The 21,545-nt window shown below is 40.5% G+C and overlaps 1 protein-coding gene across 1 annotated transcript in view; it reads left to right on the plus strand.

Moving 5' to 3' along the window:
- Positions 1-21,545, plus strand: part of adgrv1 (adhesion G protein-coupled receptor V1) — a 95,956-nt gene that overhangs the window by 60,349 nt on the left and 14,062 nt on the right. The window contains exons 89-91 of the mRNA XM_068604771.1: positions 11,218-11,334; positions 15,497-15,675; positions 19,262-19,419. Of these exons, the coding sequence (XP_068460872.1) occupies positions 11,218-11,334; positions 15,497-15,675; positions 19,262-19,419 (454 nt within the window). The remainder of the gene's footprint in view (positions 1-11,217; positions 11,335-15,496; positions 15,676-19,261; positions 19,420-21,545) is intronic.

A 21,545-nucleotide genomic window follows, 5' to 3' on the forward strand; every position in this document is an offset into this window, starting at 1 on the left:
CACCCATCTGTGAGAGTCTGAGGATTCAGATCAGTTGGAAGGCGTGGGGTTCAATTTATGTCCCTTTATTTCATGAGTTTCTAGTAAGAAAATGGTAGTATGTTTGGCTGTTCAGCCGCAAGCGGAAGGAAGGCCATTATTGGATTTGAAATTGAAGGAATGAGGAAAGTGTTGTGACTAATCGTGTAGGCTTACATGCTTTAGATAGATTCAACATTGTTTAGATTTATAATCAGGTGGTTAAAGGTGTCGAAGGGTCAAACTGGTCTGGTTATAGAAGCAAGACACTCACAGTGTGACAGTTAAGGCCCGTTGATAATGATATAGACATCAGCGCTCCTACTGAAAGATAATAATGATTTGTCCCATCCACCAACTCAAAGAAAGGTCCTCTCACTGTGTATGATGGTGGTTTTGTGTGTGTGTGTGTGTGTGTGTGTGTGTGTGTGTGTGTGTGTGTGTGTCTTTGTCACACCAGAGGTTGTGCAGTGGCAGTCTTTGGCTCTGACCAGCAGTTTGTCCTCCCCTCAGCAAGACAACTGAAAATTGCCTGTGTAGAGTGGAAATTTACCCAGTGCATATGTACTATGTAAGTGAGCCTTACTTAGTTCTATGTGTGTATGTTTGTTATTGTGCATGGGATTTGTCGTATGTAAGTACAGTCTATATATGTGCAAATGTACCTGCAAGTTTTTGTGGGTTATTCCATCCATTGAACAAACATATTTAAGATAATTGTATGTTCATTTTAAGTATGTGAGAATTCATCTTATGTTTCTAGAACATTGTGAGTCCATCAAAAGGAATCCCAGTGCACACCTGTCTTTATTCTATAATAAACCAGCTTTCTCAACAAATGTTTTCAGTTATCCGGCCGTCATCAGGCTAAAGAAACTTTGAAACTGAAGTTTATTGTGAACAAAGCAAAAGCACACAGAATCAGATTCAGATTATTTGATGTGGGCTATAATTGTGGCCCTAAATGCAATACAACCACATAGTAAACTCATAAATCAGTATTTACGCAGCTTTGCTGTACCTTCAGGGGGCATAAGTCTGCATTAATTTGACCAAAACAAAATCAATGACAATAGAGACAGCAAGGTCGCATATGTGATGGATTAGAGACCTTTAAGAGACCACAGATGGTTTCATTTCTCTTTATATTTGCATCTCCTCTTTCTCATTTTCTCACCCTTCAGCTCCAAGGGCACTTCATTATCCCATTTTAAAAATAGTTGTTTGCGTCCTAAAAGTTAAGGAACAGATGAACTGAATTAAATGTGGATTACTTAATAGCTTTTAGCCATATCTGATGGTTTCCCCAGTAAGACCCTGCCAAACATTTTAGATATGTACTTCAGACATTGTGGGTCCTACTGGTGCTGGCTGGGTTTCACTCAATACTGCCATTCCTTCATTGCTGTTAGGATTACTGAGTGGCAGCATGCAAGACCATAGGTTTAGTCCACACAGAAACATCTCATTGCGGCCACTTTTTCCATGCCTTCTGTTGAATGATCTCATGTCTGATTACTTAATAAAAGATGTCTTTTATCTGAAACGATTTATCACAACCCCACCAATTTTTATCTTTCAACTACCATTGACCGGGTAGGCATTGGCCTTGCACACAGAAGTTATTTTAGTTGTTTTTCTTGAATGCACATATTCAGGTAAAGGAAAAAGTCATCTCTATCTTTGTTGCAGATACTATTTAATTTGTTAGCCATTGGAATGAAACAGCTCCCAATATCCCAGACAGCCATTCCCACACACTAAGTGAAGTGCTTACCTCCTGTGGTCCCACCGCTTTATTCAGGTGTTTAGGTTACTCTTTGCTCTACTTATAAAGGATTTCCTGTTAGCTCTGGGCCTGGATCCAGCATTCGGATATCTGTGCATAAATCAACAAATACACACACATATATAAACTTCTATTCTTGCTTATACACCACCCAACACCCTCACTTCCGGTCTCTGAGTTGAATAAAGAAGCCGTCCGATTGGAATCCAAGAACTAACAATGTCCTTGGCTGTAGAACGTAAAATCATCAATTCTTTGTAAGTTAAGTGAGTGGCTGCTTTTCCTGAGGAAATGTATCTGTTCCCATCACAATCAATGAATCATTATGTCACTAAACACAGATGTTTTGTCCGTCTGTCTGTCTACTTACTTCCCTGGTTGACGTTAGAGCATATATCTTATTGTAGTCCATACTTATTCCCACAAGTGTTTGGAATCAAAATGAGAAAGCAAAAGAAGGGAAACAATGAAAAGAAAAGATAGTGTTTTCTTATTTCTTAATAGATCATTCCAGTGTATTTTACTCAGAAATAGATGTATTCCATTCTTGCTTGCGGTTGTTAAACAGAGTAAGAGATAAAGTATAAGGCTTGTCCTTGATACAATTCTTTGCTGTCTGTCAGCTTGAGCGAATGTCAGGAAAGGGATGGAAAGGTATAAAGTATCAGCAGGCCTGTGTGTGTGTGTGTGTGTGTGTGTGTGTGTGTGTGTGTGTGTGTGTGTGTGTGTGTGTGTGTGTGTGTGTGTGTGTGTGTGTGTGTGTGTGTGTGTGTGTGTGTGGAGACAGTGGAGAGGTGAAGACTGCCTCTTGGGAGACTCACATTACGCCCTACTGGCTGGCCCAACACTTTGTGCCGAGTGTTGCATCTGTGTTCAAGTCATTGGCATCTTTTTTCCAGACAACACTCGCTGTTTCCTGTGACCTTGTCTTTCTTGCTGATACTAAGAATTCAGCCTAAACAGTGAAAAATAGCAAATTGTTGCTAATAATCTTGTGTGTCCCGTATTTCCTTTTTTCACTTCCATTTGTCTTTTTCCCCTCTCCTTTCAACCTAACCTGTATTTCATAAAATTATGAGTAATGGCCCGGTTTCTATTCTCTGTCCCCCTTATTATTCTGGCTGCTGCTGGGCTTAGCTTGGTGCTGTGACCTTACCAGCTGCAAAAAGACTGTCTCACTCTGTCTTCCCCTCCCCGCTATGTCTGTGAAAGTTGCTAGGCACATTCTGCTTGACTCATCAGTTGGACCTATAGGACATAAAAAACTTGTGGTCTCTAAACAGGTTACAGACACTTGACTAAGCCTACTCTAAGAGGTTCACCAAACATGTGGATGTCTGTCAAGACTATATGTTATAGGTATAATAACATCATCAACAATGCAATGACTGCTAGTCCCTGAACCTATCCTGTGGAGTGTTCTTGTAAACACTATGCATGCAAGACCGAGTTGTAAATCTACTGCAGTGATCAAACGGTAGTCTTACCTGTCCTTACTATGAAGTTGCCATCAGGATGAAACACACATGTGCACACATACAATATTGTGCTCATGTGGGCTATATTCTTTTAATCTTGGGCAGCTTTTCATGGTAAACTATTGATCAATAATACAAAAGTCATGAACTCATTTTGTTCAAATGATAATAAGGACATAGATCCATTTAACTTTGCAGTATTCAAAATGTGCATTTTCTTTAGAGAGGTGATGTTTTTGTGCTGGTGGTCACATCTCTGCACCTGTGACAAATTACCTTTTGCTAAGTCCACCCCTGATTCTACTACATCGAGCTCTCAGAGCTAACATGGACCTTGTGATACTGTCCCTAACTGCACTCTTTCAATGTCATTTTTGGGAAGATTAAAGCTGACAGAAAGTTCTAAAATGAGAAACAATTGCATGAGAGTCTATGGTATACACCCTCATAGTTGTTGAACCCCGGTCCGAGCTCACCAACGCAATGATTGCCCAGCCTGCATACCAGGAGCGGGACTTAGCGAAGGGTCAATTGATTTGCTAAAATCTGCAATGTTAGATAAATGGTATTTGTTTTCTTACGATACCAGTGTGCTGCAGCAGACTCTGCCCTTTCTGGACTCTGGAAGCTACACTCTCATTTTTTCCAAATGTGTGTTGTCCTAACAGCTGGTGACCCTCGTAACACTTCCATGAACTTTCCTCTATTTCCTGAAAAAGCACACTAAACAGCAACGGGAGGCCACGGTAGCCATTCTCCTTCATCATGCAGTCTGGCTCGTCTGGCAGCTGTGAGACATGAGACAGCACACATTCTAAAAGCTGTCAATGTCTATAGGGCCGGTAGTTTTGAGGTGATGGGAATATTCCGGTAACACACATAATTTGACAGATTAAGTAGTCACTGTGTTAAATCTATAAATACAGAATCACATAAACATGGATATTCAGCTGCAGTGTGAATATGTTACTTTTTTATGAAATGTGTTTCAAAGGCTTACTGTGCACTTACAGATTCTCTGATTTAACAAAATCTACTAATACTACTTCCCTTAAGGAGAGAGAGAGAGAGAGAGAGAGAGAGAGAGAGAGAGAGAGAGAGAGAGAGAGAGAGAGAGAGAGAGAGAGAGAGAAAGAGAGAGAGAGAGAGAGAGAGAGAGAGAGTTATATCAGCTCAGTAGCCTGAAATAGAAAATGTAAATTGCCAAATTATCCTCTGAAAATCTGAGAATGTTGAATGGAGGAAGGAAATTGCCAATGTTAATCAAATATAACGATATCAACAGATTGTAATCAGCCGACTGTCAGTTTGTTTTTAGCCTTGTCTGAATCTGAAATCTCTTTTTCCCTGAGGATAATTTGATAATTGGTTGCTGATTGCGAGCACATTGGCTGACAAACATAACATCTTAGCAACAAAAACACAAAACACACAAACACAGATGAACACATGCATACACATATTGCTGCATGTTCATGTGAATACATACACATACATGCACAATGTCATAGTTGTGAAAGACATGCATTTGCGTTAATGAAAGCAGAAATATACATAAGCATGCACAGATGGCAGAATGTGCACATGCATCCCACTCAATTCACCCACTCTATCCTATGCACACACACACACAGAGCATCACAAACGCAGCCCAAGCCTTTAGTCACTTTGACCTGTAGGGGTCCCTGTAACTCCACAGCCAGACCCAAGTTCAACAACACATGTGAATGAAGTGCTTATCAAGGACTCCCCTGAGCTCTTCTGCTTTTTATGACTCGTTCTTTTTTTTCGGATGACATTGCTGTGTTGATATCCAGAAGGAAATGATTTGACTCAAATCCGCCATCTATTATTCTTTGAACAAGTTCAACTTTAGAAATGTTCAAGCTGCAAACACCATTGCTCTGTAGTATACAGAGCCTGAACGAACAGTCAAGCAGTTCTCTAGTGCAGGTTAGTCCAAGTAGTTTTATACAAATTGTAACACTTTGCTGTTAAATTTCAACTGTAAAACTGAGTTGTTATTTTCGAAGCATTGTGCTAATTTAGTCCAGGTTGGGCCATCGCAGCCATTATACAGTGCATGATAGAACAGCTGTGGCTCTGATTAAGTCTAAATCACACTGTGAGGAACGAAAGCACAGTGTACAGTGGGTTTTTGAGCAGGAGCAGCCTGAATGGAGCGTGTGGTATTTAACTTGATCAGACTCTTCACAAATGAATTAGCTTCAAAGCCACCAATTGAGAGACACAGAGCTGCTCTAGATCAACCAATTTGCACGGAAGGGATCTCTCCTCGATCAATGACTTGTTAGACAGCAGTGGATAAGGCTGCTTGAATTGGGTCTGTGTTCGCTTCTGTAGGCGTTCAGATCAATATGATTAGACGTGCCCCCCACCCTGTGATGAGCTGGAAGTTATGCAACAGGTCACCATAGGGAAAGTCTCACATGTGATGTAAATCACATGGCACTGTCATAATTATATCTGCATACATATGTTAGAGAGAAATGGTACATATCATCCACCACCACCCCCATGCAATGAAGTTGTGTGCATGTAATTGACACTGAAAGGCCTTGAAAACCATGCAAGTATTTGACATTTGTGAAAATAGCTGAACATGTGTAGTGGTTGTGCACACCCATGTCATGTATGCTCTAATGCACAAACACACACAGGTTTCTGAGGTTTCTGCAAAGTAGACCCATTGTGTGTGTGTGTGTGTGTGTGTGTGTGTGTGTGTGTGTGTGTGTGTGTGTGTGTGTGTGTGTGTGTGTGTGTGTGTGTGTGCGTGTGTGTGTGTGTGTGTGTGTTGTGGGATCTGACCTTGAGCAGCTGGCTACAGTGTTTTTATAGCTGTAGCTTGTCTCGTGCCTCCCGGCCCCAAAGAGTCCTCTGTCTGGTCTCCAAACTTGTTCACACCAGATGTTGAGGAAGGAAATTCAAGTCGCTCCTTGAAAGGAGCCCTGTTGTGATCGAAAGCAGTGGCAGGTTTCCAGGAGCAGAGACTCTTTGACTGAAGTGCAAATGGGACAAAAGAGAGAAGGCCTGCTGGAATGAAGCTAGCTGTTGGTGGTACTGCTGAGATTGTATATAGGTGAGTTAGCATGAGCATTGCTGGGATGTGGCAACAGTAAAAATAAATTCTGGAAGTAGGTAGCGGTATTAGACTTTCACAATCCAATAACCATATCAGAAAATATCACAGTTTCACATGTTTCCACTCTTGTTGTACATCATATTATTATTGTTATTATGTTTATTATGATTATTATTGTGATTATTATTATTAATAATAATGTTATCAAGGTTATCATGATTATTGTTATTTGATTATTGGTCCTCCCTGCTTCACACATGCGCATAGACGTTATAACTGTGTGGTAGTGTCACATAAGTTCATGCAAATGCAGTGTTGTGGTTGTTTGAATGTGAAACAGACTGAAGGGGAGTGGTTGTTTATTTGCCAACAGCTGGCTCAGCAAGTAAGTCTCAGCCTGAGGTTCAACCCAAAACACCTGTGAACTTTACTTCTACACTCTGACCTTAAGTAACGGTACGTGCAGTTAAAAACACACTTGAGGTAGCTGCTCTCTGTATGCATGAACAGTATGTTGAATTGTACAGTGAGGCTCAAAATGTTGAAAATATAGCAAAAGTGTCTCTGTGAAAAACTGAAACGTCATCTCAGAAATGATGCGGTGGCTTACGCTGGCTTATTTTTAACAACCTATGTCTTGTTACTAAATGTGAAATCTCCTTATTTATCACTCCTCCTCCACACACAGTGGTCGACTAAACCATCTATTCCTTTGCCACGAGCTGTCCTGTGTGCCTTAACACATCAATAACACACACACTTCAGCTGAGAGGCTGGGGCACGTGAGGAGACTGAGGATGCTTGCACATACTTGATGGTGTAAGGCAAGAAATAAATGACTTTGAATGGCACAGCAATGAATGCAGCCAGTAGCATAATTACATTTAAAGCAGCCATGATTATACTAAACTCATAAATATGTGATTTGACATATTTAAGATGCCTTCGCATCTATAAGATTAGTTTTGAATTGGTCAGCGCTGAATTAGGAGAGATGGTGTGATTGATAGTGGAAAGGACTGAATGTGTTTTCTGTAATGGGAAGACAATGCCTCTGTGAGAAAACAATAAAGGGAGTGAGGGTAGATTGATATCATATTTCTCTTTCTGCCTTTCTTTTACTTTATCTCTTTCTGAACAAAGGCATGAGAGGAAACACCCAGAGTGCAGGCTGAGGCTGGTACCAGCTAGATCAGACCGGTAGCTGTTAGAGAGAAGGGGGAGGTGAAGGAGAGGGGAGCGGGAGGAGGGGGAGATGAGATGAAGAGTGGAGCAGAGAATGGAGAGTTGGGGGTAGAGGCAAAGAATGGGATGAGGGAGGCTGGAGGAGGGGAGAGGTGGAGGTTAAGTGTTTTGGACACAAGTCTAGATGGATAGTCTGGCAGGCAGACAGTGAATGCCCCATTCCCTCAGTGATGTAATGCATCAGGCATAGGCTATTTTTAGCCACACTGATACACTTAGCTACGTTAGCATCAGCACACAGAGCCATCGATCAGCAGAAAAACTCAATGGGAGGATGAGAGCCGCTCAACCAGCAGTAGCACAAAGTAGCTGCGCCAAAATATTATGTATCCTGTGTGCAGCTTGTTTTTGTAGCATGTCTCTAAACTCCGTGGTTCAGCCTTGTCATGAAACAGTGGTGTTGCTATTTGATATTAGTTATTTCATTTGTTTTTTTACCTACTTATTTAAGTCCCTTCAGGGTTTCACTTTTGTTAGGCCATTTGGCATTATGCAAGACAGCTTCTTTATCATTTACCCCTGCTGAGTGAAACAAGCATTTTCAGACCTGCCTATCATATCAAAGTGAAATTGTTAAATCTTGTTTAACGATACGTAGAATCATTTCTACGGCAGCACTAGATCTGGAGAAAAACAACAACGGCAAACTGACTCCTACTCCTCTGGGTACTTCAGCGCCTCAAAACAAAGGGAAGCTCTCTGATTGGATATTTAGTCTCGGAGATGCACCAATAGTTCAGGCTAAAGGTCTTAGGCCTGATGACAAGGCCACAAAAACAACAGGAAAAGCTGCTTTGTTTTCTCAATAGTAACTCTCTTTAACTATTTGTTTTTTTTAGCAGTTTCCTACATGCATGTCACTTCAGCTTCCGTGGGGTTTCTATCTCTAAACACACCTCATTTGTAAAAAATATGTTTCGCCTCACAGCATGGCAACACCAGCCGAACATGCCTGTTTACAGAAAACTGGATGGCCCGGGTTGACTGGAATCAGACTGCACCTGCACTGCACAGTATCTGTTTATGCATTTGTATACGTCTATGTGCCAGCCTCTCCTCACATAAAAGCAAAACAGCCATTTATAAGTTTAAATAACTTGGTGTTGTTAACAGTTTGATGCCCTGCTATTTCAGACATATGACGGGAAGCATGATAAACGAGACAGACTGTTGTTATAGTGGCGACAATAGAGTATTATGAAATCGGCACAAAAGGATAGATCAAGTTCCTGTAAGAGTTTGCGTGTGTACCTGCCGGGGTGGCTACTTATTTTTAGGGCTTTATGGAAAGGCAGATAATGATCAGCTTTAATCTAATACAACTTTATAAAATATTACCTGTTGACTCACCCAAACTGAATGACCATACCTGCTTTCTATCCTTGACCTGAGCCAGTTCCTATCCCACCTCCATTGAGCAAAAAACACACAAACGTGCACAAAATGTGGGTGGCAGCCACTTGTCAGAGAGTCTGTGCACACGACTGAACACACGCACTTTGTTAAACCCTTGGTTCACCTTTCCATAAAAGGCCATTTCTCGCGACCTGTTATGTCATTGTTTCACCACAGATCAACAGTTTCACTGGTTTAGTAGGAAACCCTGTTATTAGGGTTTGTCACAGAAGGCCTCAGTAGATTTGGGTCGGCTCATTGCTCAAACCTGTGCCATGTGGAGACCCAGACTTGTGTTTCACTTTTTACAATATTGTTGCATGAGTTGGAGGTACAGACAAATTAATTTACATAATTTAAAGTGAATGGCAGGAATTGTTAGTAGCCCTCAATACACCTACTGATAACATAATGTATCCCACTTCAATTCCGTGTGTGTTTGGTGCAACAAACATGCATGTATGTTCTGCATGTTTGCTTATAATTATGTGTCTAGTGTCCTGCAGTATATTTAGCATTTCTCGCTTGGTAGTTCCCACATTGTTTTGCTTTTGAGAGGATAGATGGTGTGTCATACTTTGCTTTTGGCCAAACAAGGCTAACTTGCTGCCAAAAACACACAATCAGGCTGCATAATCTTCGTTCCCATAAGCTACCTAAACAGCTTCTCCACTCAGGCACAATTCCAGGCAGCTCAGGCACGAGTTTCCTTCCTGTGCCATCCCTCCCACTCACAACCTGCAGGGCGTGGAAAAATGGATGGGAAACTGACTCATGATTCTTTTCTTTTTTTAAAAGGCTGTGATTTTTCCCTTTACGCAACAGGAGGATGCAGACAGGGTTAGTAAGAGCTGTAAAATCCAGGATTGGTTCTTTAGGGATTTCCCAATAGGGTTTTGCATGTAAGAAAACAGTAGAGAGGAAAAATAAACCTACAACGAGGAAAAACAAAGAATAAACACTTACTTTAAAACATACACCTAACATCAACTCAAACCTCCACAGTCCCTCAATATTGTCAAATGGCAATATTGTCCTCATTTTTGTTCATATCAATAAAGCATATTTAATTGAAATTGTGTGGGAAACAGTCATGTCACACCTCACAATATCTATTTACCCGGTAACTATAATGACTGTACTGTCTATCTCAGCAAATCAGCCAAAACCAAAGGGTGGCGGCAACAGAATACATTAGCTTGTATTGGATGTATGTCTTTGTTGAGTAAAATTAAATGACAATTGAGGTTACAGAAATAATTACTGTATGTGGTACATGGGTAATAACATTCTGTTAACATGCTGCTTGACAACATTTTGTGTGGGTTTTTACCTGAAACTTTGTCCCCAAGTTATTATTGTCCCCACATCCCTCGGCTCCTACTCTCTTCCACTCACCTTCCTTGTGGTCCATGGTATTGGCATCGGGCCGACAAGCAGCAGGTTACGTAACAATTGCCCGGCTGTGTTGGCACTACATTCAGTACCAGAGGTTAATAAAGCTCTCTGATGGACTGCAGGGAAGTATTTTCTGCTGCCCTCATGGATTTGCAAAATTTTTATTTTTTTAGAAATGTAATTTTAGGCCCGTTGCGTTCCCGCCTTCAAAATCCCACTGCCTTTCTCTCTCTCTCTCTCTCTCTCTCTCTCTCTCTCTCTTTCTCTCATACAAAAACACCTACACACACTGACCACATGCTGTTTTTCTTTGCAGTCATTCTGCAATGTCTTTTATTTCGTTATTTGTAGAGAAGTCACCCCCACACCTTTGTATGAATCTTTGTGTGTGTGGGGTGATAGGAGAGGAACATATTTATCAGTGTTGTTTATGTTGTAGATGTATTTATTTTTGCTTTTGCCTGCATAGCTTGCTGCATGGTGATGTAACAGGTCTGCAGGATTAGATGTCTCTTTTTGGGAGGAGGGCTATCGGAATTCTGCTGTCTCCTCTAACAATCTAAAGATTGTAAAACAAGCAATAAATTGCTTGCTATGCAGTTTGACCTGCTGACACTAGAAGGTGTACTGCACCTGTGTTTGATAGTGTGCTCAGTAGTCATACCAAATGTCACTGTTTTCCCTAAATGGTGCAAATACGGTGCATTCAGTAATTTCCATTAAAACTTGCTGGCTCATTTACACACAATGGTAACTGATTCAAATGTGTCTTTTTCTCTCTTTCTCTACAGATCTGTTTCCTGGTGTCAGCTTTCCGTGGCCGAGTGTTTTCAGACGACAGCTGTGCCGCTCTGGCACTCTTCTCTCACTATTTCCACCTCAGTCAGTTCTTCTGGATGCTCATACAGGTAACAGCAGGTTAACAAGAATGAACGGACATATTTGTACATAAAAATTAGATTTATATACAGGCAGGGCCACCAACAGTGGACATACCCTAAGGATACACAGTTTTTGCCATATTTGTTGCAATGCAGCTACAATTTTATTTTCCTAATATGAACAGAGATATTTGCTCTCTCTCTTCTTTTACTTGGACAAAGAGCTGAGGTTTGGGGTCTCTTGCACTATGCTTCATTGCCATGTAAAACTGTTTCTGTCAAGTCTGTAAGGCAAGCCTCAGCAATGATGTCTATTCACTACCAGACGACGATGAGGCCAAGTGTTGAGCTGTAACTCAAGAAAGTCAATACATTTAGTCTACCTTTCAAATGTGTTTCTAAGGGCACCCGGAAGTCAAATATAACTTAATTATCATAGTTATTTCTTAAAATAAACAAGGTTCCCTTTCTTTTTTTTGTTCCTTATGTAAAGCTTCTTTTTTCCTAACGTAATAACTAGTAAAACTTCATTCCTTCGTGCAGAGTTAGGCAGGTTTTTGATTATAACGATAGAGGTACCAGACTGTTGCATGACATGATCTTTGGCCCTAGATTGGTACCACTTGGTAACAGCTCACCCCAGCAGCTTCTAACCCCCTTCTTTATGACCATCTGACTGCTGAGAACAAATCCTTGCAGCTTAACATGCACACATGGAGAAGATATTCAGGTTTGATTCATACAGTCAAAGCGTCTATGACATAAAGAATGTGAACAGATGTTTTCATTACTGCTTAAACAAGAAATTAGCTTTGGAATGATTGATTATTCTACTATTAAAAAAAAACACAGACCCGGAGATAGATCATTTTCCTCAACTGATCTATCCCACCGTAACCTCTCGTGGCACATATGTTATTATTGGTGAACTATCATAAGATTAGCCCTTATTCACAATAGAATGTTTACCGGATGACCTGTTAGATTTATTAACATACGGACGACCTGTTAGATTTATTAAGGTACGAAAGCTCGGACCAAAGGCTTTCATGTGGCTTAAGAAGTGTTAGAGTTTGGATGACGAGAATGAAATGGGTTTTGTCATTAAGAAAAACAGGTTTGGATACACATGGTAGTAGTTAGTATGGTGATAGAGTGGATATTATCTAGTGGAGAAAACATAAACTATTATTCACCCCAGAAGAAGTTTAAAAAAGTATTTTTTCTTAAATTGCCCTTATTCCTTGTAAATTGCCCATCCCTACCAAAAAAACACCCTGAACATGTCTTTATTGTCAGCAACTATAGCCGCTGACAATGAAAATATTACTGCCACTCTGATTGATGTTTAACTTTAAAACCTTTCGATCTTCACCAACATCTCAGTATCGACCCCACTGATGTCTCACAGTTCATTTACCTCTCCTATCAGGTAGATACTTTCAGCTAAGTAGCTGATATGAATGGGCGTCAGCAACCCATATCAGACCATGAAGAAGAATTCAAATCAATAACTTCTGTGTGTGAGTGTGTGTGTGTGTGTGTGTGTGTGTGTGTGTGTGTGTGTGTGTGTGGGTGTGTGTGTGTGTGTGTGTGTGTGTGTGTGTGTGTGTGTGTGTGTGTGTAAGCTTTGGCATAATGCCATAAAACAGCCAATAACTGAATCACTATCCAGACCAGCTTTTTCATGACTGCAGTGGCTCGCAGATGCAACCTCGGCTTTCTGGAAAAACATATCATATTACACAACAATACTTTACAGCTTGTTTAGCTTGAAACTACCTGCTAAGGCATTAGTACTGGCCTACAGTGTATGTCTACCCTGTTTTACTGTACTGTGCCAATTTCACTGATTAGCAGTCAGACAATACCTGCCGTTGTTCTCTGAGAAGACAAATGCATTTGATTGTGATAATGGTTGGATAAGTGGCCTCTAATGGTCATCAGCCAGCCAGTCAGTCAACCAGCCATGTGGTCAGACATACAGGTGGTGAGTTTCCCAACAGCGCTACTGCCTCAATCCCACTTAACGGATCAGTTACCCCGAAATTACATAATAATCACTTAATTCCAGTGGTATCCAGCAGTGCAGATAGTTAGGGTCTGAGCGACTGGTGTAGTCGGTCCGAGAGCACCCTATCATTTCAGTTGTATTCTGAGTAATACACACAGTCAACTGTTTTAGAGTATTTCTTCAATCGAAAGTTCAAGCGAAAACTCTTTGCCACCAATTTACTCCGCTGACGAGCAGGGGATGATCAGGGACGCATATGAGGAAGTCAAGACCATACAATCATGGCAAAGTCTAAAGCTGCGTTCACAACAGAAGCGTTGTGAGTATTCACAAGGCTTTTACAACGCTTTTGGTGTGAACATAGCTTAACATCGTCACCACTGCGAGTGCAAAATATGGCAAAATATCAGACAGTGAAACACATTAGTCTTGGAACAATGTATCGGTAATGTTATCAGAACAATATAATAGGCACTCTTGGAGGAACAGCAAGTTAACAACAGTATATACATCTGTTTTCTTTTTTTGATGAACACGTACCAGAAGAAACATTTGTCTTTTATTAGGGAACAACATAAACAGTCTGTTCAGTAGTAAGGGTCCCTGTTATGCCGTGTTCACACCGAAAGAGTTGCAAATTATTGGCGCGAGTAGATTACATGTAAAGTCAATGCACTGACGCAAATGGTTGCAAAAATTTTTTTTTACGCCAGGCGGCACAAATAATGCGAAAAGCTTTTTCGCTCTTCCGTTGAGTTTCAGTCAACCTCTGCTAGAGCAGGTTATTTGGATGTGTTGCTATGGTAATTTTTCCAAACTTGCTTCATGGAATCTAGAAGCCTAACATGCGTCATCTTATCCTCAAAATCCTGTTCAAACCAAAAGCAATTTTGCATGGCTAGTTACCGCTAAATAAAAGTACATTTATATTGTAATTTGGTTGAACCAACTTATACGATTACGAGGCGATGAGACAAAAGCATTACCAATCCTCATGCCACCTAAACAGCAAGCAAATTTATACCTGTTTTATATCTGTCTCCAAGGCGCTTAGACTAGCCACCCAATGCTTTAGTCAGTGACGGATGCAGCCACTGCAGAGGCCATAGCTCAGCTCATAGTTACCAATAATCCATTTACTGACCCTGAACGGCTCTAGTCTGCCAAGGAAATACAGTTATTGAATCATACTAACGTCACACTATTGTCTCGGTGCAGTGCAGTCAAGCTGTCACACAACTTGTATGTAGTTCTATGTGCTGCATGTGTGTCTCTCTGTGTGACTGTGTCCATTTTTAGTGTTGTGTGTATGTGCAGAAATGTTTGTTATGTTCGTAGTTATACAATATGGGTACGGTCATGGGTGAGCAAGAGGTTATCTGAGGGAGAGGTCAGTGTCCCTTGACCTCCTTTTCATTAGTTGCATCATAGTGCTCGCTGTGCAAATGTCCCGCTAAAGTGTTCACAGACACGTATAACACAATTATCATCAGCTGTTATTCATTATAGCTGTTGTATAAATATGTATTGCTCTTTTTATTTCTCCAAACAAAAGAAGGAATTGCATTTTTGACAATGCTTAGATTTTGTTTTGCTTTTTTTAATTTAAGTAAAATTGTTATAGGCTGTAAAAGGTTTGGTCTAAATAAGGCTAAATAGAGTAAATGTCTTCATTTCGAAGTCCAGCCCACAAGATAGACTGGAAAATGGAGAGCTACTTATTTTTTCCCTTGAGCTTAACTTTGAAATTCCAAAGTAACCTTTGCCCTTTGTGCTTCACCAGTGCAGCAGTCTAAAATTGACATTTAAAATGTTACTGCCTGCCGAGGTCTTTACAAAGGGATAAGACAACCAACAGGTGTTCAGAAAAGCTGCTTATGTAACAGTGCTGGGCTAAGTGCATCAGATGGATAAGACTATCAAAGCCTGCTGGATAACAAAGAAAACAAAGCTAAAGTGGGTGTGATACAAGTGTGGTTGTATGTGTGTGTTTCACTCACTATGAAGATCAAATGTTCTCAAAGAAAGATTGAAAGAATCTCCCAAAATGTTGTCTTTCTTCACAACAATATTGATTATTATTATAGTTAATGAAGGTGCTGCTTCTGTTTTCGTGTTTCAGCTTTTGTGTTTACAGTCCTGTACACAAATTTTTTTTTCAAACTCTGTGCCCAGGCGGTGAACTTCTGGCAAGTGCTGGTGATGAATGACGAGCACACAGAGCGTCGATACCTGCTCTACTTCCTGTTGGGCTGGGGACTTCCAGCGCTGGTCATCATTGTCCTGGTCATCGTCTTGCTCGGTGGCTTTGGATGGACCATACATACTGTATACGGGCTGGTTCAAGGAGATGTGTGAGTGCACATTGCAAAACACTTGCGTTCAACTAACACACCCACAAGTGGTCTTTGGAAGTGTTAAAAGAGAGTTGAAACTGACCCAACACGAACGTAATCTGTTTTCATGAGAGGACTTGTCAGTGTCTTTTTTAAACTGAGTCAGCCGCAGTGACTTCACTTTCTTTTTTAGGCTTAGGTAAATTTGGGGAAGAGCCGAACAAACAGAAATCACCTGAGCCAGTGACATCATGTGAGGAGGTAGCTTGCCCAATGAAATGCATGAATGAGTCTGTCTCCCCACAAAGAAACTTGATTCTTCAGCTTAGAGGTGGAGGCTTTCAAACTGCGGGGTTGAATGGAGGAAGGGAGGAACCTTAAATAACCCATATACTGTTTGGTTTTGTGTGTGTCTGTACGTCTGTGTGCTTTAGCTAAAAATAACTGGATGCCATCTATGTATAGAAAACCTAAATCCTAAAAAACAACATATGAGGTCACTTTGTAAAAAAATTCTTCACTGGTTTTCAGCTGTGTGTGTGTGTGTGTGTGTGTGTGTGTGTGTGTGTGTGTGTGTGTGTGTGTGTGTGTGTGTGTGCGTGTGTAGGTGTGGGTGTGTGTGCGTGCATGTGTGTGTGTGCGTGTAGATGTGTGTGTAGAGGCGTGTGTGTGTCTGCTCAACAGGGGGTTGGTAAGAGGGCGAAAGGCCAAATCCATGCTAACACACACACACACACACACACACACACACACACACACACAGAAGAGTAATTGCCAAAGTAAACTTTTTATGTATGTGTGATCAAGCGTACATGACAGGCAAAGTCAAATACTGATGGACATTGAATCCTTAAATCACATCTAAAGTTAGCCAGAGGTCTTAGGTGTGGCTGTTATCCTTGGGTTAGAGTGTGTACTGTGTGCGTGTTTCCTGAGAGTGGGTGTGTACGAGACAGTGAGTGTATACATGAGAAATTCAAGGATACAGAGAAGTATTCAGTTACCCTGGAAGCGCACCTTCCTCTTACAGGGAATGAGGCAGCCTTTGAATTCCCTCTCTCCCTCCCTGCTTGTAAACAGATAGCCGTTTTGTTTTCTCACAACTCAAGTTCTCTCAGTTTCAACCTGCCCACGTACAAACAGGTGTCAACCTCTAAACCTGCGTCAGTTAGCATTTTTGTGCTATATATATATGCATATGTATGTATGTATGTATTGTGTTGTCACCTCTTCTATTACAACTGCAGTGCTGCAACTATGTACTATAATGCAACACTTCAACTTTAATTTTATTGATTTTTATGTTACTTACTGACCGTTTGTAGTCCACCCTCACTTACATCAAGCATTACCCAAGCATCGCTGATAAGTAAAGGTGATAATATAAATCTCACAATATATGCTTCACCCATTTTGCTTTTTGGTCTGCAGTTTATTTAGTAATTACAATTTGGAGTGAAAAAAACAATGTACATGCAGTTGTATCTTACTCGTTCTTATTTGAGTCTAATATGATAAACTATGTGACCTGGACATACTCATTCATGGTTAGTTTGACTAATTTAAAGCCAGGTTATAAAGTTGCTTAAGTAAGTTCCTATGGAGGTTGACATTTCAACTTGACAATAATTTATTTTGTGCAGGCTATTTTATAGTTTTACCTGCGGAAATGTACATTTACAACTTTAAAGTCTTGCTATCATATCATGTGAGTTGAGGCTACCATGGCAGCATGTATGTCTCCTTCATGTAGAGTTGATTTATACTTTTAACTTTGTATTAGGAGTTCCTTAAACAAGACCCTGTGCTCCACACTTCCATATGAATAGAAAAGAAAATCACAGCAGTTTGTTTAATGAAAGCACCCCTAAAGGCCTTACTCACTTTATTTATTCTCTCTCAAACTATAAAGTTGATGAAATGGGCTTCTTTGTAATGTTCTCTTCCTTCACTACAGGAATCCTTGAGATTTCACTTTCTTGTGAGACTTTCCTTAGGGTAGGATCTTATCCTCTCACAAGGCCACATTCGTACAAATATCCATATTACAGTGTGTTTAAATTCTCATAGTCCGGCTGTCTTGCTGGTAAATGATGATGCAATGCTTTATTTGGCATACCTCATGTTATGTTATGGCTAGCATAGCTCCAATTATTTCTCTGCGTTTACTCAGGCCTGCCGTGAGGTCCTATCTGTATTTCACACTCCCACTGAACCAAGAGCCGAACTTGTTTTGTGAAAAGGACGGAGTCTCATGAGTGTTTTGATAGTTGTTTGGCAGTTAACAGTTTGAGGATGTTGATTTTCCCAGAGAAAAATGTTCAGGTAAGTTCTTTTTTTTTAATAAAGAACAAACATGCCTGATTAGACAGAAGTTGGGTAAGGACTCTTGAGATTTCCCAGGAAGAAAAATGAGGCTGGCTTACACCAATAGACAAATTGTAGAAATAACTTGATTGAAAAGAAAGAAAACGATAAGCATCCTTCATATGATCCTGCCAAACAGACCTTTCAGCATATGACCTCACATGACCACTCCAAATTCTTTTCTTTCGAAGCAGGAAACACACGTAACATGTTGTTTGTTTGAACTGTTCTTTTTTTAGTCTTTAAATAGAAGCACTTGCAAAGGTCTTTGACCTCAGTTATTATCCCACTGTAGCTGCACGTTGACCTGGGCCCAATTCCACGTACCTGGCTTACTGATATAGGTAGATAATTTCCAGGATAAGATGACATAGATCAGGTTTTTCGGTTCCACGAAGCCAGTTGAGATCAATCACCAAAGCAACACATCAAAATGTGTCCGCGATGCGGAGAACATCGTGAAAGCCGCTGCATGCCGTGCTGTTCGTTTGCGCTTAAGAAACTTCTGGATGTGTTGAAAGCACCCATAATTATAGGACAGTCATTAGTACATGATACATACCATTATTGTAGAACAGGATTAAATTGGACTTATGATAAGAATACTTATTCGTGCTTCAACCGATTGAATTTCTGATTATGAATAATGTATACATACTGATCCGCCCATACAAATATTCAAACTCCTAGTTATATGGTAATCTAAACACACATAGGTTACATGAATATACACATAGTTCATTATACATACGTTCATACCGTACATATATCCTCATAAGTATAAATTATATTGTATACTACTGCTAGCAGACACATTTATAAATAAATATAATCTGATTAATTTGGGTGTTGAGGCACTTAAAATTAGCCGAAACATTTTATTTTTTTGACACATTTACTGGTCTGATATTTTTGTGGAATAGGGCCGTGGTTGAACATACATATTTTGCTGTTGAACGCAAAAGCTGCTGTTTTGCAAGAATGCTGAGCCTTAGGCTGACTCAGAGGTCTCCACGGCCAGAACCTGCTTGTGAAACTGTTAACTGTCTTGACTTGAGTAAATATAGAGTTATATCGGCTGTGATATTTTTCCATATTTTAGAGCTTACCTTTGTGTTGGATGCACACTTTACTCCACACCTCTTTCTTTCAATTTGCTCTTTTTTCCCCACATATATTCGGCTTATTTCCACTCTAGAAAAAAAAAAAATAATAATTTTGTTCATCCCCACTCTAGATGCTTCATCCCAAACATCTATGCAGCTCTGTGTACAGCGGTGCTGGTACCTCTCATCTGTCTGGTCGCTGTCACGGTGGTGTTCATCCACGCCTACCAGGTCACTCTCCAGTGGAAGGCCTACGACGACATTTTCAGAGGCCGAACGAACAGCGCAGGTACCGAATACAGCATGTGCATTCATAATTATAAATTAACACAGTTATACATAAGCATAGATATGATTTCAAAATAAAATATCTCAGCACATAACATTGCTCAAGTGTTGAATCATATATCTCTCAATCTGCCCCACAAACACAAGTAACCTGCTGCCAGGATGCCCTCGGGAACTAGATTGCATAGACCCGTATTTTTGGCGAAAACTTTCACCCCCTATTTTGCTCAGCTTACAGGTTCTGCCTCTGTCTGCTGTGTGTGTACCCAAGGGATCAAAGACAGGAACAAAACACAAGCTGCTTCCCTGACTAAATTAATGCAAACAGAACACACTATTGTTTAGATTTTGCAATTAAAAAGATGTGCAGATACAACCCCAAACTTGTACTTTTTGTAAGATTTTGTAAGATTCTTGTTTGCCATAGAGTTATGGCCAGTATGAATCCGTAGTTGTTTTTCAGCGCAATCGGTCACTTTGCCCACACATAAAGATCCTAACCAAACCACTTTAATGCCTCAGTGTCATGGCTGTAATCAGTAGCCATCAGTGAGAATTAGCTGGCTTTAGCTTGTTTTGCTCAGTCAAGGCCCTCCAATGACAAAGCAAAGCCTCAATTAGTGCCAGTCCTGTGGCTGGCAAGCGGTTTTCCCTCCACACTGTGTGTGGCCTCTGAAGCAGTGTGGGAAACCAAAACAGTGTTTCGCTAAGTTGCAAGTAGGTGTGCATTATTAATGAGAGCAACACTTTCTCATTCAAAAACCAGGCTGAGGCTGAAGGTTAGCCTGTAGGATGTTTGCCTGACAGGAGCATTTTTCTGTCATGGACAGTGCAGACGACAGAGATCAAAAGTAGACAGGATAGGTTTGGGGTGAGTTGACGAATAAGGAGACTTGGAATATGGTACTGTCTTGTGTGTTGAATGAGAAAAAACGAGGAAAGAGTCAACGTAGCAAACAAGGCAGCTTCTAAAACTCTTTATTTACACAGAGAGAGAACGAGAGTTCAAGAGAGTAAATGTCGGCAAAGGTAGGAACAGCAAATCCTATTCAAAGCAGCGGTCTAAGGTCCCGACTGAGTGTGCGTGGCACAACCCTTGAGGTGTAAATACGTGTGTTCAATTTTGTGTAGAACAGCTGCAATATTGGATGGAATTATTTGTTATTCGTCCATGCACTGCTGGACTTATTTTACTCATTATTATTGCTTAAAATATATCTTTGCAACATTAGTGTTGTCATTACTCCTACCATGCTATTCTCTGCTATTAAGCAATTAAAAACAAAGATTTTACTGTGCCTATTACCTGTGTGTGGGGTGTTTGTGTGTGCTCAACACACTTATTACAGCTTCTTGTTATTCCAGCTGCTGACCTCTCTGTGACAGCGATGTCAGACTGTATTGAGTTTCTACCCCGGCTGTTTTTGTTGAACCCACATGTTCCTCTCAGTTTGCCTCCTCACAGCCGGATCCAGCTCTGGTCAGATGTAAACTGGGCCCTCTGCTCCTGTGGAGAAAAGAAGCTCCTTCATGTCCAGAGAAATGACAAATGGGTTTGAGCAGAAATTAGACTATTGGAGGATAAACTGTTTACTTCTCAGCTTCGCCAGGCAGAAAGAGTCCCATGACATCATTAGGCATTACCCTCGCAGAGAGCTAAGACTTTCCCATGTGTTTATGCAAATACTTACATTTGTATTAATGTATGTTCACAAACATACAAGTATATGCACACATGCAATAACAGAAAATGCCTACTCTGCTTTTTTATGCTTCTTCTTGGTGGTATCAAGACAAGCATCAGTCAGCATTTGGCTCTGGGAACCTGTTCTTACTGTAAGAGCTCTGCCCTGTCCACAAATTGAAATGTGCTTACATGGTTGGAAAACTCAAACCAAGGAGGGGGAAGACAGACAGATGTGCAAAATAGAAGAAAGAGACAGATGTATAGAAAAGTGTACGCTGCTTGGACGAAAAAAGAAAGTTTGAGAAGACTGAAGAAAGATTCTAAGAAAAACAGTAAAAAGAACAACGGATGAACGAGCTTTTAAAGCAGTTTAATCATCTTTGAACAAACATACACCAAAAAAAACACTGAATGTCCAGAGTGAGTGTGAAACACAAAGA

This window comes from Clinocottus analis, unplaced genomic scaffold (genome assembly GCF_023055335.1).
Source record: "Clinocottus analis isolate CAN_PGR_092001 unplaced genomic scaffold, fCliAna1.0.p SCAF_7, whole genome shotgun sequence".
Taxonomy (NCBI): Eukaryota; Metazoa; Chordata; class Actinopteri; order Perciformes; family Cottidae; genus Clinocottus; species Clinocottus analis.